Genomic DNA, 25,972 nt, shown 5'->3' on the forward strand with positions numbered 1-25,972 from the left:
GAGCTCAGGTAAGTGTAAAAACTACTACTATCATCCCTAATAACATGTTTGGTCTGAAAATTCTATAAGCACACTTTAAAATAAGGGATAAATATTTAGTCACGCTTTTATATTTGTTAAATTTTTTGTTGCATATTTAAAATGCAATGGACGTATATATCTTTTAATCCTTATCAACAAAAATTTCGGACGAGAGTGGAAAAAGTTACATAATTGTTTACATTCAAATGAGGTGTCAAAAACAGAGTGAAAAAAGTTTTTTTTATTTGGTTGAATAAATTATAATCCAATTATATCTCATCATATCATGGGTATGTAAATCATTATGTAAACTATTATATATATGTAACATAACTGGTAAAAAAAACTATTGTGTGATCAATATCGATTATGTTATATCTACATCACAGTTTATAGACTTTTTTTACCAACAGATGATATAACAAGATTTGATTAAGTCAAAATTTCACTAACCAAATGAACCAAAAAAAAAAAAAAATTCTCTACTTTCCGTTTTGCCACATCATCAATTTATAAAATAAAATCTGTAAATGATTATATACAATAAGAGTGTATTTGATTGCCTATATTTTCTATGAAAAATGTATTTTTTCCATCCAAATTCCTACTTTTGTACTGTTTGATTGCCATTTTTTCCATGAAAGATAAGTTCTCACTTTTGGTCACGTGATCATATTTTTCTCAAAATCAAGGAAAATGTTTTCTTTAGGAAGAGTATGATTTTATTTTCCAAGGAATTTACTCTCTCTTATTTATTCACTTTCTTTCATTAACCCATCAATAAAAAATAGACGAGTATAATATTTTCTATGTTAAAAATTAAATCACTAAAACACATTTAATTGACAATTTTCACACAAATAAATTCTATGCAATTGAATTACCTATAATTTATTTTCTTTTCATACAAATCCCATGCTTGCAATCAAACGCTTCTTAAGTATTTATTTATTTATTTATTAGTATTTTTTTTTTATCACTATAGCCATCAAAAGAAAAAATAAACAAATCAGCAGACTCGCCGCCCCCAACTACGTAGCCCAACTCAGGCACGTTTCCACTTCTGCCCTAATAAATAAAAATTAATGTTATGGAATTGACTTTAAATTTCCTACCTCAAAGGTTAAAAAAAAAAAAAAAAAAAAAATAGAAGATGTTCTTTATTTTAAAGAATATATGTATAAATAAGTTTTAATCGACTCTAAATTTTAATTTTTTAAAACAGATTGAAGATTGGAGAATGAAACTCATTTTCTATTCTTTTTATTTGCATAATTGCATCTAATAAGTTAAAGATTTAAATACTGTAATTCTCAAATTATTCAGATCATTTTATGAGTTGATTGATATTAAAAGAATATATTAAATAAAAGATGAGTGTAAAATAATAAGTATTTAGTGAAAAGCAAAATAGAACGTCAAAATAGAAATCCTATTAAAACTTATAAAAAAAATTAGCTTCTAAATTTAAAGGTTCTTTCTATTATATATGATGTTAATTATAAATAGAATTTCTCGAATATATTCTTATATGATTTTGGGGGTTCGAAGTACCGATGGATTCTCATGCATAGCCCATCTAAGCCTTAGATTTCATCGAGTACAGAAGGTCAACAAGGTTTAATGGTTAAGTTAGTAGGTGGTTGTTTGGTACAATGTCGAGTTTGTCACATTGGATCATTGACCATATTTGAATCTCAAAATTTGATTAATATGTTCTTTGTATGATTTCGAGTTACATGGATAAAATATTTAATCAATATGAGTTAGCATATGTGAACTCGACCAGTAGATATTTTGGATTAAAAGTAACATAAATTCATTAACAATCGAATTTTATGTAAGTTTTAATGCGTGAAAAAATGAAATTTTTATAGTTGTCTCTACGTATATTTAACAATTCATTAAGATCATCATATCTGTTCTAAATCGAAATTAATTTATAATATAGTGAAGCAAACTACAATCATTAACATGCTTTCAATTAATGTTAAATGTCAACAAAGGAAGAAAAAAGGAAAAAGGAGAAAGTGAAAGATTTGATATTTATGATTACTTCACTTTAAACAGATGAGAAACAGAGACCGTCCAAAAAATTTCACTCATAAAAAAATAAAAAAAATAAAAAAAACCCTAAAACCATAAGTCCTACTAAAATATTTGTTACATCCCTGAACTTGCAAGGGGCTTCAATTAAGTGCCAGCATTACATTAAACGTCGGCTTTAAGGCATGTGACTAGATTTGTTTTCGTCATCTTCTTAAGTGAAGACCATGACGCATTTGCCTCTATCTTCACCTCCAACGTCATCTATCTAGTCTTTGTGCGGCACTACACTTCACGTGAATCAGTGACGACCAAAGGTCTTTTACAAGCAGATTTCCTAGTCGCCTGTATTCATAAAGAAGTCTTCCAAAGCAATTACCATAATAAGTTCATAGAAGAATCAAGGAGAATCTTTTGAGATCAATCTCCACTAGAAAATCGATTGCACAAGAAAACAAGTTCGAAGGAGGAAATCTACCATAACTAAACAAGGAATCATGCAAAATAAGAGCAGGACGCATGTATTAGGGTTGCACGTCCAATGTCTTGTTATACTAGTATTCTTCTCCAATAAATATTGACACACGTGTACAGGCTAATGTAAACTTTTCATTATTATAATAACTGTGGCCTTATCTCTACTTGCTTTTCTCTTGCATACCAATTCTTACGCTTACAAATCGTATCGACAGTTGACTTGATCATCAAAATGTCATCAATCGTCGACCCTTTTTCTTCTTGGCTAGTGCTCTTGGCACTAGCATGTCAACTAGGACATGCTCGAGGTTTTGTCAACAGCAAGATCCTAACAATTTTCAAGGTCAATATCGATTTTTACTCTTTCGTATAATAATATTTTGATAATACGTACTCAAAGAATGCGTATTTGTGAATCTTTGAGATTTTTACTCTTTCGTATAATAATATTTTGATAATTTGTACTCAAAGAATGTGTATTTGTGAATCTTTGAGATATACAACACAGTTTGTACAAATTAAAATTCAGCTTTTAATATAATCAAAGTCAACAATTAATTTTAACCACACATTTTATGAGATTCACAACTTTCCAATAATATATTTCATTAGTTTTTATCAAAATCTATCAAAATTTCAATTTTAATCCCCAACAAACAAGGGCATAATATGAACATGTGAATTAAAAGTCAAAATTTCCGCTCCAAAGACAATTATGATAGAAGAATCACAATTCTAATTGAGTCAATCAAGTAGAAAGCAAAGCCGATGTTGATGGATGAGAAATTTTAGGGGAAGGAAATGATCACACAAACATTCCATCGAATCATTCTTTACAAAAGACACTCAACCTTTTCTTCATTTCTTTGATTAAAATTTTACCTATTAAAGTATGCTATAATCACTAGAAAATCATGTAATCGTGTTTCACAAATCACCTTTTCCAACAGGTAATATCACAAATATGCAAAAGCAATATCTTAATTTTGTTTAATATCAGTTAAAATCTACCGTTGAGGATTCAATTACTACAAACTTGATGATTGACGAGCCACATGCTAAAAAAATGGTTTTATTAATCCAAATGTTTACTCATGTAAAGTTTGAGGGCATAGAACACCGATTTTATTAAAGTTTGAAGTCATTGTACGTAAACAATTTTAACGACAACTTGAATAATCCAAAATCCATATTAAAGAGTCATTAGATCATTAGTCGGGTTTGACCAAGAACGAAAATAGGCTAAATTTAACACGAAGACACCAAACAATACCAACTAAACTCGAGAAGCAAGTAAACTAGCCAAGAATCATAGTCACGTAGAGGAAAGTTGGATAATGACATTAGTGATAACATTTAAAAAACATGGAGTAACATGAGTGGGGACACACCCTATACAAGGTAGAATCTCATTTCCAAAGAGTTAAAATTTCAAATCATTCTATAAATTAATAACCATTTAGCCCCATTATAATTATTTAAAATCTGGCTTAAACATTAGTCTCAGATATTCACCTTCAAAAGATTTCCTCTCGATCTAAATTTTGATTGATTAGCCCTTTTCTTTCCTATTCCTACTCTAATAAGTCACTTTCAAATGGATAGATGGCCTCAATCAGAGTTTGACAATTTGATTAAGATTCGACAATTTCAAGGATTTATTCAATGGTACTAGTAGATAAGGGACTTGTGGCTACTTCTCTAATCTTATATTTAATAACGTAGCCTCGAGTGTTGTGCTCTACCGACAAGGATCGTTACATACTTGACTTACGAGAAGCAACGTTGCCAAAACTGAACCTTCAACTTCAAAACGAGTTAGAAGATTAACCTTACATCGGAGATAATAGATCAAGTCCCTTGTTCTATTTGTGCTGGTCGACGAAGCAAGAATATTATAGCCATGTTATTAAGATCCAGTTTGATTTAATTAAAATCAAAATTTTAGTAGTTTTTTACACAAGTTGATAAAATGTGTAAATGAAAAGTTGATAATGGCAGTACATACCATGAAATGTGTGGTTGAAATAAGTTTGAAAAAAAAATGAGTTTGAGAAAATGAGTAAAAATGATGGGGTAAATGAACACCCCATATTGATGGAATGGAAATGAGTATATGCATGAATATGGCCAACTCAAGTAACAATATTCTTTGTATTTTCTCCTTGAATTGATCAATATTAAAATTAATGATCGACAAATTTTATTATGTAACTTTTATTTTTAATTTTGTTAACTATAAGATAGCCCTTGACTAGCTCAACCAAGTATATCTCATACCAATTTTTAAATATGCGATTTTCATACTATAAACCAACATAGTCGGAGACCAATTTTCTCGATTTTTTCAGTCTAATTGATCAGCCAAGTCCATTTTTCCAAATTAGAGACTCGAATACTTGTAAAAATAACACACAAATATAAGAATGGGATGAAATCAACCCTCATCATAACTCAATTATATATAAAAATCTGCAAAATCAAACCATTCTAGCAATCAATGATCAATTCCAATCCAAAAAAAAAAAAAAAAAAAAAAAAAAACTGAAAATCAAACCATTCTAGCAATCAATGATCAATTCCAATCCAAAAAAAAAAAAAAAAAACTGAAAAAAATGCTCACTCGATAAATGAATGACTCAGGTAATTGATCACTAACCAAATTCAGATTTCAAAATCTTTCTTTCTATCTATATATACTCTCATTGAGAAGTATTTGGGTCGTCTTCTCCACTGTCATTAGCCTGAATCTGCTGATGCTGTATCTCCAATGGATGATGCACTTGCTGAGCCTGCCCAGGATTTATACTCAAACCACCTCTTGAGTAAGCTGCCAACATTCTCAAATTGGACTCACCAAATCCAAGATGCTGTGAAGGTGGTTGTTGCTCCTGCATTAGTCCACCTTCAAGTTCAAAATTCCCCGGGTAATTAAATCTCGCAGACATGGGAAATTGCCACACTTGTGAGGGTCCTGCAGCTGGCCACGGTGGGCCTGCCGCACTATTACCTGCTAAAGTCTGCACGTTGCCGCCTGAGCCACTGGCAGTGACGGGCAACATCCAGAAAGTACTGCTGGTGGCGGTGGTGCTCGGTTCTGGCGCCACTGCCCACATGGCAGTGGTAGGCAGCATATTACTATGCCTCAGCGAACTTGTTTGCATGTCATAGCTCTTGAGTTTTCTATTGGAAGGTGAACTGGAGCCTTCTCCTTGGGAATTATTGGTTCTTTGTTCTTTGAACAAGTCTTCTCTATATCTCTTTTCAAAGTAATTCTCTGTCGTACCTTGTCGAACAAAGGCGCCACCTCCGCCACTGCCTCCGTCGCCTAAGGTATTTGTAATTTGAGCCGCTTGTAAAAGATTAGGGGTTTGATGCTGGTGAAACCCTGACAAGTGAGAAGAATTGTCTTCATAAGGGCGGTGCGTTAGTCCAAGTGCACCGTGAAAAGAATGTGGAGCCGATATCGAAGGCGGAGCCGACAGAGTGGAGCCGCTGCTTCGGAGAGAGAGATTGAGTGAGGAAAAATTGGCTGGAATGGTTCCTGTCCCCGTGGCAGCTATGATAGCCGGCTCGGCTTGTTGCAAGAGCCATTTGATGGTTTCACCATCAGACTTATGGCCTAATTCTCGTGTCAGCTGAAAAACCCTAGCTGCACAAGTGACCGGCATCCGGATGCGCCGTCCTCGACCGTCAACTTTCGTGTGCCGGTCCTTGGTTGTACTTTTGGGTCGTTTCTTGGTCGAATCATCGTTGGTTTCCGATCTGGTGGTCACGATGGCTAAGGAGGACTCCACAAACTGTGCTGTTGGTGGTGGTTGAGCGGTGGAGGTGTTAATTAAAACAGCAGCGGAGGCTGGAGACGATGATGAACAATCACGACCACCATGTGGTGGTTGGACTTGAGGTGCGGCTTGTTCGTTGGTATTTGAATCAGTGACTTCCATTATTTGTGGGGTAATCTTAGAATTTTCTTGGTGGGTTCAAGCTTTGATATTTCTATATGTTTCCTTTTTCTCTGTGTGATGACTTATCCACCCCATCTTCATCAAGAGAAAAAGCCTTTAAAAAAACTTTTATGAATTGGAAGAGTTGTGAAATTGTAGGGTATTTCTCATTGACCTGTTTTCTTTTCTTGTAAAAATCACAAGTATAGAATTGCTGTTTATTCACCCTTCCAACACGATGTGCATCCATTTATAGTGCAAAATTAAAGGCCCGAAATTGCCACGTGTACACTCTTTTGTTGACATTATTGTTGACATTCCAAACGGTGTCAAATGTTGATTGGAGGAAAAAATTGTCAAAAATTTAAATTGTCCAATGGTGTATTGCCACGTAAAGGATGATATACGCCTAGCATCATTGCTAGAGGTTTGTACCATCAAGATGTGTGTGTGTTATACCCATAAATATTGGTAGGTTTGAAAGGATTGAGTGAGGCCAGGGTGGCAGATAGAAAACTCAGATAGAACAGCCCATCTCACATTTTGGTGGTATTAATTTTGATTATAGTGACACCCAGACATGTTAACAATATTTAAGGATGTTTACTACGATAGTTGGACGTAATTCATTAATTATCATTAATAGAGACGCATCATCAATCACGTGACAATAAGTCATTTAGATCATTGTCCAATAGAATTGTGATGCAATTTTATGCATTGGACAGTGAACACATTATTACTTAATATATCGGTGATGTATATCTATTAACGTTGGATAACATTAGTCATAAAACATATACCCGCTATTTGGTTTGAATTAAAATTTAATTAAAATCTTAAGTCAAAGTTAACAATTAATTTTAAACACTCACGCATTTCATGAGATCAGCAACTTTCATCAATTTCTACTAATTATTTGATTTTAATCTACACCAAACAATGGATAATATATTCCAACTAACAAGCCAGGAAATTAAACTTGGAACCTCTTTCTTAAGTAAAATAATTTGATCATAACAGATAATCATCAAAATGTGATTAAATCAATTAACCCCAGAAATCAACACACATCCTCATCCTCAATCATATTAATGATATTTATTTAATATTATAAAAATGCATAATCTTATCACAATATTTAAAGGGTGTGGATTTGAGCATCTTCTTCAATCTAAATATTTTTCTATTTTTGGTCCAATTTTGTCTATTACATACACACTTGGAATAAACTCTTTTTCAGTCTTTATTTATTAAAATAAAAAATATGGAAGAGAAATGGATAATGCAAGTTTTATTGGTTCTTCAACGAGAGCAAACAATATAGATTCAATAGATTAATCAAATCGTATTTAAAATTCACTACATAAATCTTATTCACACGAGATGTTCGACCTACTACTATATCTTCCACAAAGTTACTATTGTCCATAACACGAGAATTTTTCTTGATTGCACTCCTTTGTTGTGGCTAATATTAAGTTTAAAATTAAGGGCTTATACAATAAGTTTTTTTTTTTAAAAATAAAATAATAGATTTTGTGAATTATTTTATTTTATTTTTAAGAATGTGTCATTAAGAAATTAAAAAAAAAATAAAGTGTTTACGTGTACAAAATAATTTCATTGAAAAAAATATGTACTTAAAAATGAATTTTAAAGAATCGGTAACAAAATGGTGCTAAATTTTATTAATATTTCACAATTTTTTTTTTTTTTTTTTCAGAAATAATAGGGGCCCCCAACCCTGTTTGGACTTCGTTTTCAAGAAAAAACAGTTTACTGGACTCATTTACTCAGCTGTCACTTGTACGTTGATACTCATATTTTTCTGTTCCTACCAACCTTCCCATTTTAGCCTTTTTACCCCAATTTATTTACCATTTTAGGTAAGAAAAGAACAAATTTGTACCAATATCAGATGTACAAATCATCAACTTAAAAGAGTGAAAAGGCTGCAACTTTGATTGTACCTTTTTCAGTGATTTACGACTGCTACTGTCAAGTCTCCTTATGAGACGGGGTGGTAAAAGTGAAATTTGATGGAAAGAAAAGTGGGTTTTACATTAATACCCCTTTATTTTAGTGCATTTGTACTTAGCATTGGATCCACAAAGTTGATGCGTCAATGTCAACAGCAATGGAGCTGTGCTCATGTGTTGCTACAATGTGTTGTGTGTTGTAGCATTTGAATATTGCCTTGAGTACAGGCATTATTTTTACAGGGCCTTACAGGCTTCTCACTGTAGAGGGAGGTCGATGGGTTCAACCTGTATTATTAAAAAATAAAAATTGAGCGGACTACACCAATGTGTCTAACCTGGCAGAGGCTTACTGCCTATACTTGAAGCACCATTGATAGAATTTTTACATTTCATAGTGAAATAGGCATATAAATGACACGACTTTTGAAATATCATCTTACTATTTATTAAAATTATCCAATGTAGAAAGGTTGAGCGACTCGTCAATTAGAATTCGTTTTGAGACGAGTCATGACTGAGTCGAAAAGGTCGGCTCCCTCTTTGAATTACTTTATTAATTTCTTTTAAAAAAATTCTTGTTTTTGCACTTTTTTTTTTTTTAATGAGGCTGCTCGACTTGGTCCATGTGACCTACGAGCTAGAGGGTCGAACAAAATTTAGAATTTGAACATAAGCCAAGCTCAAGTGTTTAAGTGCCGAACCAAGCTAGTCAAACTCGAGTGTTTAAGGGTCAAGCCAAGCCGATTTGGTCCATTGCCAATTCTAATAATGTGAGGAAAACAACAAATGTCAACTCGCTATGTAACACTTCCCCCTCACCTCCGACACTAAAAAAAAATGACAAATGTAAAATAATGCATTCATCTTTAATGGAGCTCATCTCCGGTTTGTGACAATATGTTGAACGGTTGGCAAGAATTTAACCTCCACCCTACAAAATACAAATTATAGTAAAAGAATATTAAATTGCTAAACAAAATACTAAGAATTAGGAACTCGAGATTTTCTAAAAACCACGAGACATACTTTTTGTGACCATCACAAGTCATTGTTGCTTAAGTTTATTAGCATTATATGACAATTACTAGACTCTAAATTTGCATCACCTTTGCTAAAGTTTAAATGAAGTTAATTATTCAAGCAGATGTGATGGTTCTCGAAGTAACCTTGGATGAAATGTTTGAAGAATAACTCAAAAGAACTAAAATTAAAAGAGTTGTCACTAATGAATTGCTCCAAGTTTAATGGATTTTTGTAACATATATAAATTTGCACGGCTTTTCTCCCTTGTTATGCTTTTAGTTGAATTGAATTTGAACTGCTTGTCTCAGATCTTCTTCTCTCCTTGTAGCTCGTTCGCTTGTCATTGGAGAGAAAATCATTTTGATGAATCTTAAATTCATATAAATAAGACCTAAATTTAGAATTATTAAAATACAACTTGTGTTATAAGAATAGGAGAAAATTCCTACCGTACATTTTAATATAAATCATCATTTTTATCTATTGTCTTCGTAATTCTTATTTTCATAAAGTCTATTTTGAATTAATTTTAATTTTTCTTTATTTCGTCGTTACACATTTTACTTTATTGCAATTTTCTATCAATACAGGCAGTTTATTTAGTTTTGTTGCATTCACGTTATTTCACTTTAAAAAAAAAACCACATATTTGGTGGAAAATATATACTCTAATATGTCAAGTCATTTTATGTTTGGATGCTCTATGTCTAAGTTTATAAGTATTATGAAATAAATAATTTAGAAAAAAATCATTGAATTTTTTGTTATCAATATCCAATGTGTCACTCGTGAAAGAATTCGATTTCCTTTTGAAAATTATATACAATTGTATATGCTGTTGAATTGCTACCATGATTAAAAAAGAGCCTAGCAATAAAGGTAGTTTCAATTTTACTCGAAAACCTACCATCTTTTGCCATCATTTTGAAATGAAATTCTACAGAATATTAATTATTAAAATCTCCTTTGGAAGAAAAAAAAAAGAAAAAGAAAAAACAACAAAATTAAGACGAATTATAAGAGGTTAAACGAACAATAAATTTTAATTTGAATGGTTTGTAATTTCTGAAAATATTTATATTAATCTGAAACAACATGTAAATAATATTTATTTTTCTTCATGTCATGATATTGAATGTCATCTTAGAAAATGAACCCATTAAGTGGAATAGTCAAAGCTCATTATAATATGACATAATTTGTGTGCCTACTTGATATGAGACATTTCTTCTCACTTCCGGAGTAATAACTTTTGAACGAAATACTATAATTTTATGGATCACACATAATCACCATAGTCCTATTCAAGCGATGACCTCTATCATTTATATTTGAATAATACTTGTGGTACACCGAGTTGTTCAACGGGGTATCCAAAATGGACACCCGGCACCTCGGTATTGGCCGAGGCGCCGGTGGGCCCCGGCGTGGTAGGCGCCTCGACCAATGCCGAGGTGCCGGGTGTCCATTTTGGACACCACAATGTACCCATAGCATGATTGTTTATATTTATTCAACTATGAAGATCTTGTAGTCCAATGAGATTTACACAATCTCTTTCTTACATGATTTACATTATCATCAAGACTCTGCTAACTTGATATAAATTTCTCTTTATAACCATTAGGTATACATTGTTCGATAAAAATCGTAAGTGTATGATCTTCAAACGAGTACTAGAGTGGATGTTTCCTATAGAACTTGAATTATCACTGTCACGAAGACCTTATTACTTAGTATTGACTTAATTTAATCATATAATTTATTTCAAATCAAAAGTAAAGTAACAGGGAATGGTTGTTTTTTTCTAGTTTCTAAACTAAAATAAAGCTAATTTCAAATTACTCAAAATTGAGTTTTTGAGATTAAAATATGGAAACAAATGCTAGGACATCACGAGCTCACCTTAATTTTCCCCCTTCATAGCAAATCTTCATATTAGTATTCAATCCAATTTTTTTTTCCTAAAATAATTGAGAACCTCTCGCTAGTAAATCCAATTCTACCTAATTAAGTAAATGACATTATATATACGTGAATTTTAAACTAATTAAATGTTTTATATTTTACCAAAAAGTTGAAGTCACGATCACAATAAGATTTTAAGCTTATCCTATGTGTTGGGTTTTTTTATACCCAATAATTCGGACGATGATTAAAACAGTTGTCGGATTATTTATCGACACCATGGACTTGGCTTGGCTCGGAGACGAGCTACACTTTTGCATGGCTCAGGTTTGGGTTGGATGATTATTTGGTTAGTTAAATCATTTAGTGATTAATATAGAGTTGGAAATTGGCCTATTAGTTTAGGTTATATGGTAGCCCACTTAGAGATCTCTTGACCCATATTTGATGACCTAAACTAACCTATATATATGTATTTATCTCCCATCCATTTTTGGTGTGTGTGTGTTGTAGCAATGGAGAGGAGAGTTGAGAGAAGAGAGGCAACCGAGAGAGTAAAGCCATGTGAGGTTGTGAGTTAGATTCAACCATTGTGATATCTTCTTTTTTCTCTCCATACCTTTGTGGATTGCTAACACCACCACCCTTCTCCTTTGTGGGGTTTGAGGGAGTTTGGGCAGTCCAAAGTGAAGTCGAAAGTCTTGGGTCGAGTCAAGGTAAATCGGTGTTCGTTTGATTATTTTCTAAGCCCGGAATCAAGATTTATCGAGGGATTCCCACTACAAATGATATTAGAGCTTGTGTTGTTGATAAATCTGTGGTTTTTGGGGCTAAAGTCGAGTTGGAAGTGGTCGAAAACGGATCTAGAAATCAGAGGCAGAAACTGTCCAGTTTTTCAAATTTCTGTCGGATCTGTTTTGGTATTTTCTGGTGAAACCAAAAAGATTTTGAAGAAACGGACACCACCATTGGACTGTGCAGATGGAGACAGTTCAGAAAGGTCAGGGCATCGCCGGCGCATTGCCGGCCGACCGTCGGCGCGTGGCAACTCCGGCATCGACGCATGAGGGCACCTGGAGGAGATTATGGAGATGTTGTCTTCAGGCAGTTTGTTCCTCTCATTATTTCTAACATTTTTCGTGTTGGAAGTTTTCTGTTTCAGGTTACGTAGAAAAAGTTGGACGATTTTGCCCTTGGACATTCGGGTGCCTGATGTCGTTTTATGTTGTCGGGGTTGCTAGAAGCTTTGGGATGGACAGGGATATTCCTAAAGCAGTGAATTCGCATGTCTCGATATTTACGGACCTTCAGATGTGGTCCGCTCGGTATCGTATTCTTTACTTTTTATTATTATAGTTAAGATTAATGTGTAGGTTAATTATTTATTTTTCGCATTAGAAGTTATCGTATGGGGTGACGTTAGGTTTGGGGTAACCATTGCTTGTTGTTAGACTTAGGAATTGCATGTTAATTAATTGCCTTAAATTTTATGTGAATTTGTCACCAATTTTTCTACACCGATAGAATTGCATGTGATCTTAGGAAAATTTACTTGACTATTCTGTGTGAATTATGTATTAGTACTTTGCTTGTGGTCATTATTTGATATTGTTGGCATGTATAGGTCTAAGGCAAGTGCGAAAAATAAAATATGCTTTAACTGTGATAAAATTTGGGCATAGTTGAAAGAGATTGTTCTAGAATGATAATAAAAAGAAAGATGAGGATAGAGACGAGATGAATGTGACTTTAAGGTCGAGTAGTGATCCTAGTGAGGTTTATTGAGAGAATAAACCTGGTTCTTGCATTGCATCTGTATGTAATCCTTTCTGCATGTATGTGGTCACTTAATTTTGTTACAATATGGATGTTACACTTTCAGTTTGTTTGATGTGTGTAATTGCATGAGTTGAGAGTGATCTTGTTACTTTGTGTAATATGTTTACATACATAGTGTGTTGAGTTTTGTGGCGTACTCTGTTTCCTCTGTGAGTGGTGTGAGTGTGTGGTAGTGAGAAAAAAGTTGGGCAACCGTCTCTCTTCTTTATCTTTGTGAGCCTATGTGATTTGTGAGATTATGTGAGGCGGCCATGTTAGGGTTATATTCTACTTTTTTGTGAGCCTCCTTTGTGAGTGTTGTGAAGTAACCGACTCTTTCTTCGATTTTTCTTTGTGAGTGCCACCTTCGTCGTTTTCTTTGTGGATTTTTAGAGCTTTGGTGATTGGAGAACCTTTGTGTCACCGAAAGTTGTTGTTTTGCCGCAGTGAGTTTGTGATGCATTAGCAGTGTGTTGTGTGCCTTTTGGTAAGGTAGAGTATAGATACCTAGGGGTACATGGTGGTTTATACCGGGGATGTGGAGTGTGACACTTGGATCACGAGTGGAGATGTGATCAAATATCTAGAATCCTTATCTGGAAAGAGATCCTGACCAGGTGGAGTATGAGAGAGGCACTTCTATCACTTTTGTAAGGTGGAATCCCATTATCTACGAAGGTTAGGAGAAGTGATGTGATGATAGAGGATTATCCCGTGGACTTAGGATCTATTGTGACTTACCAGTTAGGTATGAGTTGTGTAATCTGTTTAGTGAGCATGGTGGGCGATGAGAGGAGATATGTGTTCTCGAGATGTGAGCAACACGGAATGGGATATGATAAGTGTGGTGAGATCTTTTCTTGGGGTCATTTATGCATTTATTGCACATGTGTGTGATCATATGTTGATTAACTATGTGTTAATCTATGGTTCTGCATGAACGTGATTTTGAAAAGATTTGTTTGTGTGTTATTCTATATATTTTCATCGCATGATTATTTATTTACTGTGAATACTTATTTCTACTTGGGTATTCTTGACCTTAGCCCTGGTGAGTACATGGAGCAAGTATCGTATGTGTTTTAGGTTGGAAACACGAGATAAGGTCTGTTATTCCAATTTTATTGGATTACCTTGATTGTGCAAATATAAACTGTGTGTTTTGGTTACTTGCAGATTATTGGGCATTAAGGTGGAGATTGTTGGGTTTTTTGATACCCAATAATCCGGGCGATGATTTAAAATAGTTCTCGGATTATTTATCAACACCATGGACTTGGCTCGACTTGGAGACAAACTACACTTTTGGATGGCTCAGATTTGGGTTGGATGATTATTTGGTTAGTTAGACCATTTAGTGATTAATATAGAGTTGGAAATTGACCCATTAGTTTAGGTTATATGGCAACCCACTTAGAGATCTCTTGACCCATATTTGATGACCTAAACTAACCTATATATATATGTATTTATCTCCCAGCCATTTTTGGTGTGTGTGTGTTGTAGCAATGGAGAGGAAAGTTGAGAGAAGAGAGGCAGCCGAGAGAGAGGGAAGCCATGTGAGGTTGTGAGTTAGATTCAACCATTGTGATATCTTCTTTTTCCTCTCCATACTTTTGTGGATTGCTAACACCACTACCCTTCTCCTTTGTGAGGTTTGAGAGAGTTTGGGCAGTCTAAAGTGAAGGCGAAAGTCTCGGATCGAGTCGAGATAAATCGGTGTTCGTTTGATTGTTTTCTGAGCTCGGAATTAAGATTTATCGAGGGATTTCCGCTACACTATGCTCGACCTATTTGTGCACACGAATAGCTAAATCAAATTATTACTCCAATCCGAATAAAGTTATTGCAAAGAATTGCTCCTCAAATTGGCATTATTTTAACCTCCTTCCACTCGTGAGATGCATGCCCCCATTTAGATATTTCATATTCTCTCTTCAAGAACGCTTCCTAAAGTTGCACGCAACTACTTAATTCACTTTTTGCTCGATTTTAGAAAAAATTGAACCAAAAAGAGTAATTATCTAGATTAACGACGACTCTCCTCTATTTTGATTGTCACAACCTTCAGATGTCCACTAGACATGATAAAACAACTAGTTAATTAGTTCTCGAGTTATCACTGTCCAATGCCCATTTTCAATATGTATATTCATTTGGTCAACAAAAATCACTCCCAATTTTTTAACTGGACGCATGGAATCACCACTCCTCCAATAGATCCCCTTCATAGGCTTGACAATCTCCAAAATTATCCTCACCACGTGATTAAAGTGATTTATTTTGTGGTAAGAGAATTTCTAGTACACATGAGACTGCATAACTCTCTCTAACATATGACATAATTATTCTCCAAATCAAAGCAACAACAAGACCTAAGGACTTGTTTGATAGCGATTATGAGAATTGATTTTTGACCGTTAGAGAGAAAAAGTAAATCTCATCTGTGTGTGAAGAAGTCAAAATGAAAGTTTAAATAGTGAAATAACAGTCAAAAAATTGATTTTTTGTCGCGAAAAATTGCTACCAAATGGGGCGTAATTATGAGCTCAATTCAAGACTAGGATCTTACATGTATTAAGTAATAAGTCAAAATAAGCCAGCAATAGCAACATCTAAAAGTTCATCACATATACTAAATTTCAAACACCATATCATCGTATGCCAACTAAAATAAAAGGAAAAAAAAATAGATTTCTCTAGTTTTTTACTTAACTAATGACCAACTTACAAACTCAATCTAAACATACAACTTAAACACACAAAAGCAAAGAAGCAACTAAGACTAAGTGTCAACTGTTGACCCCTAAAAACGAGCCAACAGGATCCCGAGCCCCACTCGTGTCCATGTAGGATAAGCAACGAATGCCATGTGTTCTAGAAGACACGTCTCGAGACACATGCCAAATAAATGTTCGGACACTGAGGTAAATCAATCCAAAGCTGTTGTATTTACAAATAACCACCTCTGAAGCATATATGATTAATTGTTGAAGAACAAATAATCCCAACCAAAAGAGATAGAAATAGAGCAAAATAATTTTTAGTATCTCAAGTTGCATTAGCTTCAAGGTGTTGTAAGGGTTAGTATTTATAGTGTTATAATCATAGTCTTGACCGTTGGATGAAGTATACATGGCTCCATCCGACCCAATAGGATGTCCTATCGTAGCTATCCCATCATCCATTTGTCAGAGGTTGCATTTGAGTGTGTGGAGAAGAGAAAAGTCGCCCTTCGGAATTTGTCACTGTACATAATCAATTAGGCTAACATGATTTGGCTTAATTGGGTTGCAAGTTGTCTCATCAATCATACATCAGATACTATGATCTTTTTGGAAACTACTCCTAGTATGAAACCATGTGGAGGAAGGGAGTTTGGGATAGAGGGCTTTGGTTATTGAGTGATCTTCGATCTGTTGACTTCGGTCAACCTTTGACTTTCTTTTTAACCCATCACCCATGCCTTACATGGTTGTCACGTATGCTTGGACTAAAGCCTCTATGGTGAGGCGTAACATCAACAATACCAAACTTAAAACTAACATTAGAGAAGATCAATTATAAAGAGCAAGAGAAGAGAACTTTCCAGGGAGATGTTCAAGAATGAACCATGAATCAATCTGTAGAAGGTGCTAGATTCGGAAACAACTATCCTAAAACGAGCCAAACTTCAATCATTTGTTCCTTGTTCACAATGGCATTCTTACTTAAATAAAGATCACAATTGGAGATGCTATTAAGTATTAACTTAACTTACCCTCTCAATTAACAAAAGTTATCAACTAGGGACCCAAGTGTTGGAATCTAATATTTGATGTCCCAAATGTTATATTATTAGTAGGTTGGGGAATTTCATTGTAATATTTTCTCCTCTCTTAGTCCTCTACATTTTCCTTAATTTATTTGACCCCTTTAGTCATACATAATATGTTTGATACATAGTGAATGTTATTGTTTAATCCAGTGTACCAAATACATATATTTAATGTACGGATTCCACTACACAAACAGGGGCCTCAGCCCCTGATCTAACAGGCCCCTATTTGAGCAGCAAAATTCTTAATGTACTTACTTAGTTGAACAAAAGGGTCGATTAACTTTGCCAAACACTAATTCGTTCATACTTCACAAATTGAAGTTCGACATTTAGTGAAGTTAAAGAATGAAATAAGACCTTTTGCTTTGTCAATAATATACTATATAATTTGATATCAATATTACAACTTATAAACTTTTAATGTATCCGTACAAGTGATTAAATTTGTGGTAGTAATTCTTATGTAAATAATATAATAAATTAGCTAACTATAGAATCCCTCATATTTGTTTCATTTGATAATTAGATCAACTAAATTAAATTCAAAATTACCAAATTATTGTAATAAAGTCATCAACCATTTGCACCTCCTACATTGGGTCTAAGAAGATTAGGCCCTTTAAGGGTTTGAGTTGAGCTAAACTAAAACCCAAACTTGAGAAAAGATCCTTGAAATTTGATCTGACATTTCTTCTTATGACTTATGATGTTTGCATAGATGAAACATGTATTAAAGCCTGGCCTCTCCACTTGCAAAAGCTGAATTTCAAATTTGCAGAATCAATTAGCTTTCAAGCACTTTCAAAAAAGGTTCAGATCATTTCTACTGGTGAAAATGGCACCCGAGATTTGGCATGATTTCTGAAAAGACCTTCTCGTAGATTATTTGAAATATCTCTTGCACTGTTTGATAAGTTACACGGGAAAAAAATGGTGAAATTGTCATATGTTCTACTCAAAAATATCATCGAGTTGTCAAATATGGATTGAAGAGTCGAGAAAAACACAAAATACTAGTTGCCTTGATTGATGTGTCACCACCTCCTTTCCTCCACTACCACACCGCACCACACCATTCACACTGCGGGAACAAAAGGTTGTCAATTTGGGGTTGCAATAATAATGGTACAATTCAATTATTTTCATTTTTAATGTTCGGAAGTTAAAAATAAACACTACAAGAAAAATGGCCTTTTATAACATGTAAATGGCAACATTCACTAGTTGTATGTTGCCAAAAGGGGTTTATTGCAACATTCAGCAAATATATGTTGCCATTGATTGAGAAAATTGAGATTTAGCAACGTTTTTGAGTGGTTGTTGCTAATACACCCTTTCAACAACGTTCAAAGATCGTTGTAATTTTTTTTTTTTGGCAACGTGCATTGACTGTTGTTGTAAATGTTTTAGTAATGTTTAAAGAACGTTGCCGTTAATTATTTACAGCAACATGCATTGCCCATTGTAAAAACTTGTTAACGGCAACGTTCAATTAACGTTGCTGTTAATCAATTTTAGCAATGTTCATTGAACGTTGTTGTTAACAAGTTTTTGCAACGGGCAATACACGTTGCTTTATATGTTTTAGCAACGTTCAATGAACGTTGCCGCTAATTTGTTTTAGCAACATTCTTTTGAACGTTGCTAAAACAAAGAACGTTGCCATTATTTGTTTTAGCAACGGTCACATGACCGTTGCGGTTAAGTATTTTTGGTAACGTTTCTTGAACGTTATCGTTATTTTTCAAACCAAATGGATCCGATTCGACTCGACTCAACCCGATTTAAAAAAAAAAAAACTTGAAATTTCATTCAAAATCAAACACACAAGGAAACAACACAACCCTAAAATAACTTCCATCCCTCTCTCTTATGCAGCCACAGTCTCGCAGTGGTGCCGTCTCACCAAATCGTCGACATTGGTCGACACCGGTCACTGATTTCCACCGTCAAGCGTCGTCGGTAAGTCTTCAATCGTTTTGGAATAGTATTGCATAGGCTGTTGAGTCGTTGACTATTGTAAACCCTTTTACCCAAGGGGCTAACTGTTGAAGTTAACACCAAAACTTTTGTGATCATGAACCTGTAAGTCGGTGGAGAAAAGAGTTGCTAAATGATTTCTCCATATTTTTTCCAGTATCTATATTTACTTTGGTAAAGTTTATGATCTTAACTTTTTTTTTTTGAATTAATTTATTTTTTATTTTATTTTTTTGGTGTGATATTTGATTCAATTTGGTTTCATTTTGGATATGCTTGATTTTGTGAAGCCGAAATTGATCATAACTGAGTGGAGTAGATTTAATTTTTGAAATTTTTGCACTCGTTTTGATTTCATTTCATAAATAGATTTTGCACTCTCCTTGTGGAACATATTTCCTTAAGAGTTATAGTACTTGGAACATTTACATCAGGGTAACAATGTGATCTAGCTCATGATGGAGCAACCTTTATGACTTCTTAGTGAAGTTAATACTTGTAAACAAGTTCTTATGATTCAGAAGCAAAAAGTCAATGGAGTAATTTGTTTTTGCTGTTGTGAAATTATAAATTTTCTTTTCCACTCTTAAGTAGGCCTTCTTTCACTAGTTCATTTGAAAACTCATCTCAAAAAATAATTTCCTTATAATCATAAGTTGGAATTCAAGCTTCTTCATTCAGTGCTTGATAACATTCTACATTTTTAGTTTCTTCCTCGTGTGCTGATCTGGTAAATAATTTTGTTCGCATGCTATGCAGTTCCTTATGTGTTTGTAATCATATTTTTTCTTGATGATGCTCAAGGTACACAAGCAATCTTGAAAACAAGCGAGTAGATCTCTTTGAGGGCCCTGGTGAAGGATTTGCAGAAGAAAATGTTTTGTTCACTTCCAGTAAGCTACTTCCTCCACAATTCCCATCTCTGCACATCCACTGACACAAAATTACAATAGAAAAAGAAGAATTGACATTACATTGTGGCTTAAAACGTTTGTAACATATTAGATTATAACTATATCCATTCAAAAAAAGAAAAGAAAAGACAAAACAGAAAATTTCTGGCATTTGCCATTTCTAATTGTAATGTTACTAAAGGATGGCTCCAAGGAAGGAACAGCAAAGATCAATTTATCATAGTAACAATGTTTGTTAATGTGGGTGTGAGAAAGAAATTATGCCAATATTCTGGGGGCAAGCCTTAATGCATTTGTTATTCGGGATTTTAGAATCTGAAGAAGGCATAAACGGTAGAAAGAGTAATTTGTTTTCACCTTCTTTTCTTCATGTTATGACATTGAAAATGCGATTGATGCAATTTTATTTTCCTAGCCTCCATCGCTACTTCAATATTGGGGTAAAATTGGACATTTTTATAGCCTACTTCAATATTTGGATAAAAGATGAGCTAAAGAAAGGATATGACTAGACACATTAATTTATACTTTAGCTTATTGAAACGATTCTGCAACAAAATTCTGTATATAAAATGGAAATTGTTGAGAAGAAGGGTAACCTATAGCCCCTGGACTTTTTGTGAAATGCCATGTAGTATTAATAATTTCATAGCTATAAAAATGAGGTAAATAATTTAATTTTTGACATTGCAGTGAAGTTAGTGGGTATATAGAAGGAGTTTCTAACAATGAAATTGTCTTCTTGTTTATTTGTAACTTCGCCAAATTTCCTTTTCACTTGTGTTCTTGATCGCTACATTTGTTGTCTTCGTAATATACTTCTTTCAATTTGTTTTGGAATTTGCTTGAAATCCATACACAAGTTTTCACCCCATGAATATATCTTAATTTTGTTACATATGCTGCAAGAACAAATTCTGCTTTTGGTTTACACCAGTTGCTTTGATGATTTTAAATCCTAGTATATTTCTGTCTGCTATGCACAAAATTCACATTTTCGCCACAAATTTTGTTTTGCTTGTTTAATTTGTTTGATGAAGCCTTTTGTTGATGAACACAATGTTGCAGATATGACAAATCAGCAGCTAATGGATCAGGGAAATCAGATGATGGATGAGACTGATCAAGCATTTCTGGTAAAATCCTTAAATTAGCCCCAAATTCTTCAAATTCTTCATCCTTAAACTGTGTCTAGCTTTTGAACTTCCAAAGATGGCTAGACTAGGACTTGAGATAATGATCAGTCATATAGAGTTGTGGAAGTTAGTCATTGTTGGTGTCTTGATCAGAATGTATCTCTAATGTGTTAGTTGCAAATTGAGAACAACAAGGTAATTCTTTCCATTGATTCAATATTTGGTGTTTTTGAATTCTTGTTGTATTCAGTCGCCATGCCTTCAGCCACTTTATGTTTTGTCCAGCCTTTAACTTATTTGAATAGATAACTAAATCTCTATTGCATTATCTAAACTCAAATTCATACTCGATCTAAGGACAAGCTTCTCTGTGGTGATCATGAGGTTGAATTTACCCATTGCATTTAAAAGATAGATGCAGGCCAAGAAGAAAGCAACAGGAAGGATTTTTGAGAGCTAGCCAACCCAACGGTTTGAAGATTAGAAGTTGTAAATTTTCTTCTTTTATACAATAATTTTCTATTGTTCAAGAAGAGTGTAAGATGATGTTTATTTGATGGGCAATATGTAAATCAAAATTTTTCTTCCATTTATTACAATGATGTGTTTTGACTATTTGGCATGAATTAATAAAATTATATCAATTGAACGTCCAAAAAGTCTTTTTCATTTTGTGGTTGATTTGGTAAATTGTTATACAAATAGGAAAATGCAAGCACAAAAATAAAAAAATAATAAAAAAAAATTGTAAACGACCTACGGCAACGTTCAATGCATGTTGCGGAAACTGAGTTTTGGCAACGTACAATGAACATTGCCAAAAGACCCTTTTGGCAACTTCCATTGCACATTGCGGAAACTGAGTTTTCGCAACATGCATTGAACGTTGCCAAAATCAAGTTTTCACAACATGCAATGAACGTTGTCAAAACTCTTCGTTATACGGCAACATTGAAATCCACAACAAACGACTGAACATTGTCATAGGTCTACGACAATGTTTTTTGCCCATTGCTAAAGTGATTTTTGGTGTTGTGAAAATAAAATCCTTTGATCATCCAAGAGTTATTAAGAATATTACACTTGTTAATGGATATAATCCAACTTTCAAATTACAGGCCAAACTAATCTTTAGTGTCACTACTAAAAAACAACTTTTCACCAATGAAAAATTACCAATAGATCCGTTGGTAATAAAAAAAAAGGATTCACCCTCGGTAAAAATTATCCACTTTTAACTACGGTAAGCAGCAACGGAATTTTCGTTGAGAATGATGATATCTCTTTACCAACTGATATTATGTACCTCATGTAGCCGTTTAACAATTGGATGTTTCACTATTGTTGTTTTGAATTGGTTTTGCAAGCACTGTGTCACCAACTAATGGAGGTTATACCGATCAAGCAAGTCAGTAGAGATCCATACAACATGGTAATAAGGCATCTGTATACGATGGATATGGTAATCATAAGGCTAATATTTCCAATCATGAGATTGAAGATGAGTAGATGGATGATGAACTTTATCAAGAAGATATATCTAGATCTCATAGGCCCAAGGGTGACAGGTATATTTAAGTGTCCATCTATCAAATATACTTGATATCCCTTAGTAGGATATAAAGAGGAAACTAGACTTACAGAAGGAAATATTTTTAAAAATAAGAAATGATGATGGGGAAGAATTCCTGCCTATACTATTTCTTTCATATTAATTAAATCCATGGATGAGATTTCCTTGGCTACAAATTGCTTCTCTTTACACTTGTAGTTGACTACAATCATTGTTTATAACCAGAACATTATTTATCCAGTTTAGGGGAAGACTTGGATAACTATGGTGCTTTTCAAGCTTAATGTGGAATCCAACAATCACAAACCTCAAGAATTCGACACAAAGTCGAACTAAACATCCTCAACTCCAGTTGCTTTAATGTTTTCCACTTAGGACACACAATAAGGTGGTCATTACAGCCATGAAGGCAGCCACACAGGCCAAGGAAGAAGATGAAGAAGACACAGTGAAGTGAAGCACAAAGCTGGCCGATTTTGCCAACAAAGGAGAGGATAGCAATAACACACAAGGTCACAATAAACCAAAGGAGCCAGCCATATAATGGGTGACGTTAGGCCATCTCCAAATGATGCACCAAATCACCAAAGTATACTAATTTTTTGTACAAAAACTCTCCAATGTGACAACAAAGTTTGCATTATTTGGTGTAATACTATTCACTTTGCAGTATTTTGCTCCAAATGGTGCAAAGTGAAATTTACCCTTTTCTTTCATTTGTCAAACTAATTGATGGAGGGTATTTGTGTAATTTATTCCTACAACAAAAATAACATTTTGCAACGTTCCGATATATATTGCAACTCTCAATGTTGCAGTAAAGTAGAATGATACGGCAACGTTTTTTGAATTTTGTTAACAATTTTTTTTCAACATTTTTTGAATGGTGCTAATAATATTTTTACAAAAATTTTTGAATGTTATTAATAACATATTTGCAATGTTGCTAATAACTTTTTCACAATGTTTTTTAAATGTTGTCTATGCTTATATCCTTATTTTTGCAATATTTTTTTTTATTTTTTTTTTCTATGCTTATATTCTTATTTTTTGCAACATTTTTTTTATTGTTGCCGTAGGTCATTTTACAACCTTTTTTTTTTAATTTTGCATTTTTTATTATTTGTATAGCAATTGATACAAATCAACCACAATTAAAATGGTTTAAGGCCTTACATGAAATTGATATAATTTCATTAATCATACAAAATAAACATGACACATCATTGCAATAAATCGAAGAAAATTCTTGGTTTGCATATTGCTTATTAAACAAACTAATAAACACAAAAGAAAATTCTTGGTTTGCATATTGCTTATTAAACAAACTAATAAACACAACATACAAAATAATGATACAAGATCCAACAATAAAAGAGTATTAAACCATTAGAAAGTCGACTTCCCCAAAACTCCCAACTTCATTTTCAAGACATTTCTTTACATTGTAATTATGGCCGCCTCACACGTTCATGTGGCACTTTGTATTTCTCAACCTTTCTCTGGTATTGAGATGCCAGTCTTTTAGCCTACAAGATTAGACATACCACAGTGCAGCAAAGACTTGCTGAGTACTGAAGCAGCCGAAGGCAAGATCAATGGCTTCAGGAGGCATCTGCTTATGGAAAACCTGAACTAAAGAATTCAGTCATTCTCTTGTGCATTGAAAATTTATGATATCTCTAAGAAAATAGCATGTAGCAAGTGCAAGCGTACCTTGTGCCATAGATGGGCTTTAATTTGGGAAAATCTAAAATCATTATAGCTTGAATTCATACATCGTATTTCTTCTCGAGTTGGTGTAACAAGAACCTATTAGAGAAAGTCTTCTAATTAGTATAAATGAAGAGATCATTACAGTTGTAGCAATCTGATCCATAGGAAAGTAGAATTAGAAATGATAGCATACTTGATAATCTCTACAAGCTGACCAACTGCATTCTCTCCATGAAACAGTGGCTATAAAAAATAAAGAAAAGGAAATTATTGAAAGTAAAAAAATATGGTAGAATAAAATACTACTCACCGAAATGCAAGAACGATATGGAGGCTAGAGACCTGTCCCAAAAGCAGCACGGCTAAGACATAACTAGCAGACCAAAGATCAAATGCTGTCATATATTCCGTAGCCCCAAAGATGAGTTCTGGGGATCGATAGTGACGAGAGCAAATGTTGGATGTATTAGCTTCACCAAGCGCCTGATTATAGAAAATTTTCAGGGGACATACAGTGAATTAAAAGACTAACTGAAGCAGAAGTGTTGTTATCTATACGAAGAGATATTTAATAAACAAAATGGCATTTCAAAACTATAAGACCCGAATTAGAAAAACTATGGGCATTGATGACAATGATGGTCAATAATTAAGCCACTTGACTACCATTAAGAATAGATAAAATATAAGGCTATGCCCTTGTTTTGATAGCAATTAAATACAGCAAAACAGCCTGTAGTCCAATGGAAATCAATTTGCTCCTATTGCACTAGAGTGCACACTATAATTGAACCACACTTATTAAAAACTATGGTAATGCACACCCAGCATAAGAAAATAATGCAATTCGTATCTAATAAAAGGAAGAGAGAAAAAATGGAAAGACATGTCACGTGATCGACGTACGAATACACATAAGACACACAAAAGCATTTAAAAGATGCCTTGACAAAATTGATCTCAGGAACAACCAGATCCTAATTAAATTTAGTCTTCCCACAAATAAGCCAAGTTAGCAATTTATCCATATAAAAGGCATAGAAGCATTGCAAGATACAAAAAAAATAAAGTAAGAACTACCAGTAACAAGACATAGAAAAATGGTGGCTCCAGCTTCATCGATTGCTATTGTTTTGGGTGGCGGGCAATAGGGTTTGGCTCATTGCTGCACACAACCGGACAAAACGGCTCCTCATCATGGCAGAACTACCGCCGTGATGATCTATTTTTTGTTTTCATCCGATGATGATTCTGATACGGTAGAGGCGAAGAAAATTGTGGATTTGAGGTGGTCGTGATGGTGAGTGTTGAAACAAGCAGTGGTGGCGATGGAGGCGGGGCGGCTCTGTTGCGTTGGCTCTGGTGGTGGTGGAAACGGCTCTGTCGCGGTGTTTGCTGTTGGTTGTGGTCGTGGTAGTGTAGGCTGTGGGTGCGGTGCTAAGAGATGTGGGTACAGTTGTTAGGTGTTGTTGGTGTGGTAGTGTTGAGGCGTGGTGGTGGCTCTGACGATGGTGTCATGGTTACTGTGGTGGTGATGTGGTTGTGGTGGGTTATGTGTAGTGGTGTTGTAGTTGATGCGGAGGTGATGGCGGTGGAGGTGGTTATTCT

At 34.1% G+C, this 25,972-nt stretch overlaps 1 protein-coding gene and 1 long non-coding RNA gene across 2 annotated transcripts; both read right to left on the reverse strand.

Moving 5' to 3' along the window:
- Positions 1 to 5,097: 5,097 nt before the first annotated feature.
- Positions 5,098 to 6,696, reverse strand: LOC111411782 (transcription factor TCP8-like). Its single transcript, XM_023042380.1, has one exon. It carries the CDS (start codon positions 6,489 to 6,491, stop codon positions 5,247 to 5,249), a length of 1,245 nt encoding a protein of 414 aa, XP_022898148.1. The 5' UTR covers positions 6,492 to 6,696; the 3' UTR covers positions 5,098 to 5,246.
- A 17,354-nt stretch (positions 6,697 to 24,050) lies between these two features.
- LOC111412778 lies at positions 24,051 to 25,099 on the reverse strand. The gene is made up of 3 exons (XR_002706099.1): positions 24,558 to 25,099; positions 24,365 to 24,460; positions 24,051 to 24,278 (listed from the first exon to the last, which is right to left on the reverse strand). It is a non-coding gene; the product is annotated as an uncharacterized LOC111412778 (long non-coding RNA).
- Between the last annotated feature and the right edge of the window lie 873 nt (positions 25,100 to 25,972).

The sequence above is a fragment of the Olea europaea genome, chromosome 16 (genome assembly GCF_002742605.1).
Source record: "Olea europaea var. sylvestris chromosome 16, O_europaea_v1, whole genome shotgun sequence".
Taxonomy (NCBI): domain Eukaryota; kingdom Viridiplantae; phylum Streptophyta; class Magnoliopsida; order Lamiales; family Oleaceae; genus Olea; species Olea europaea.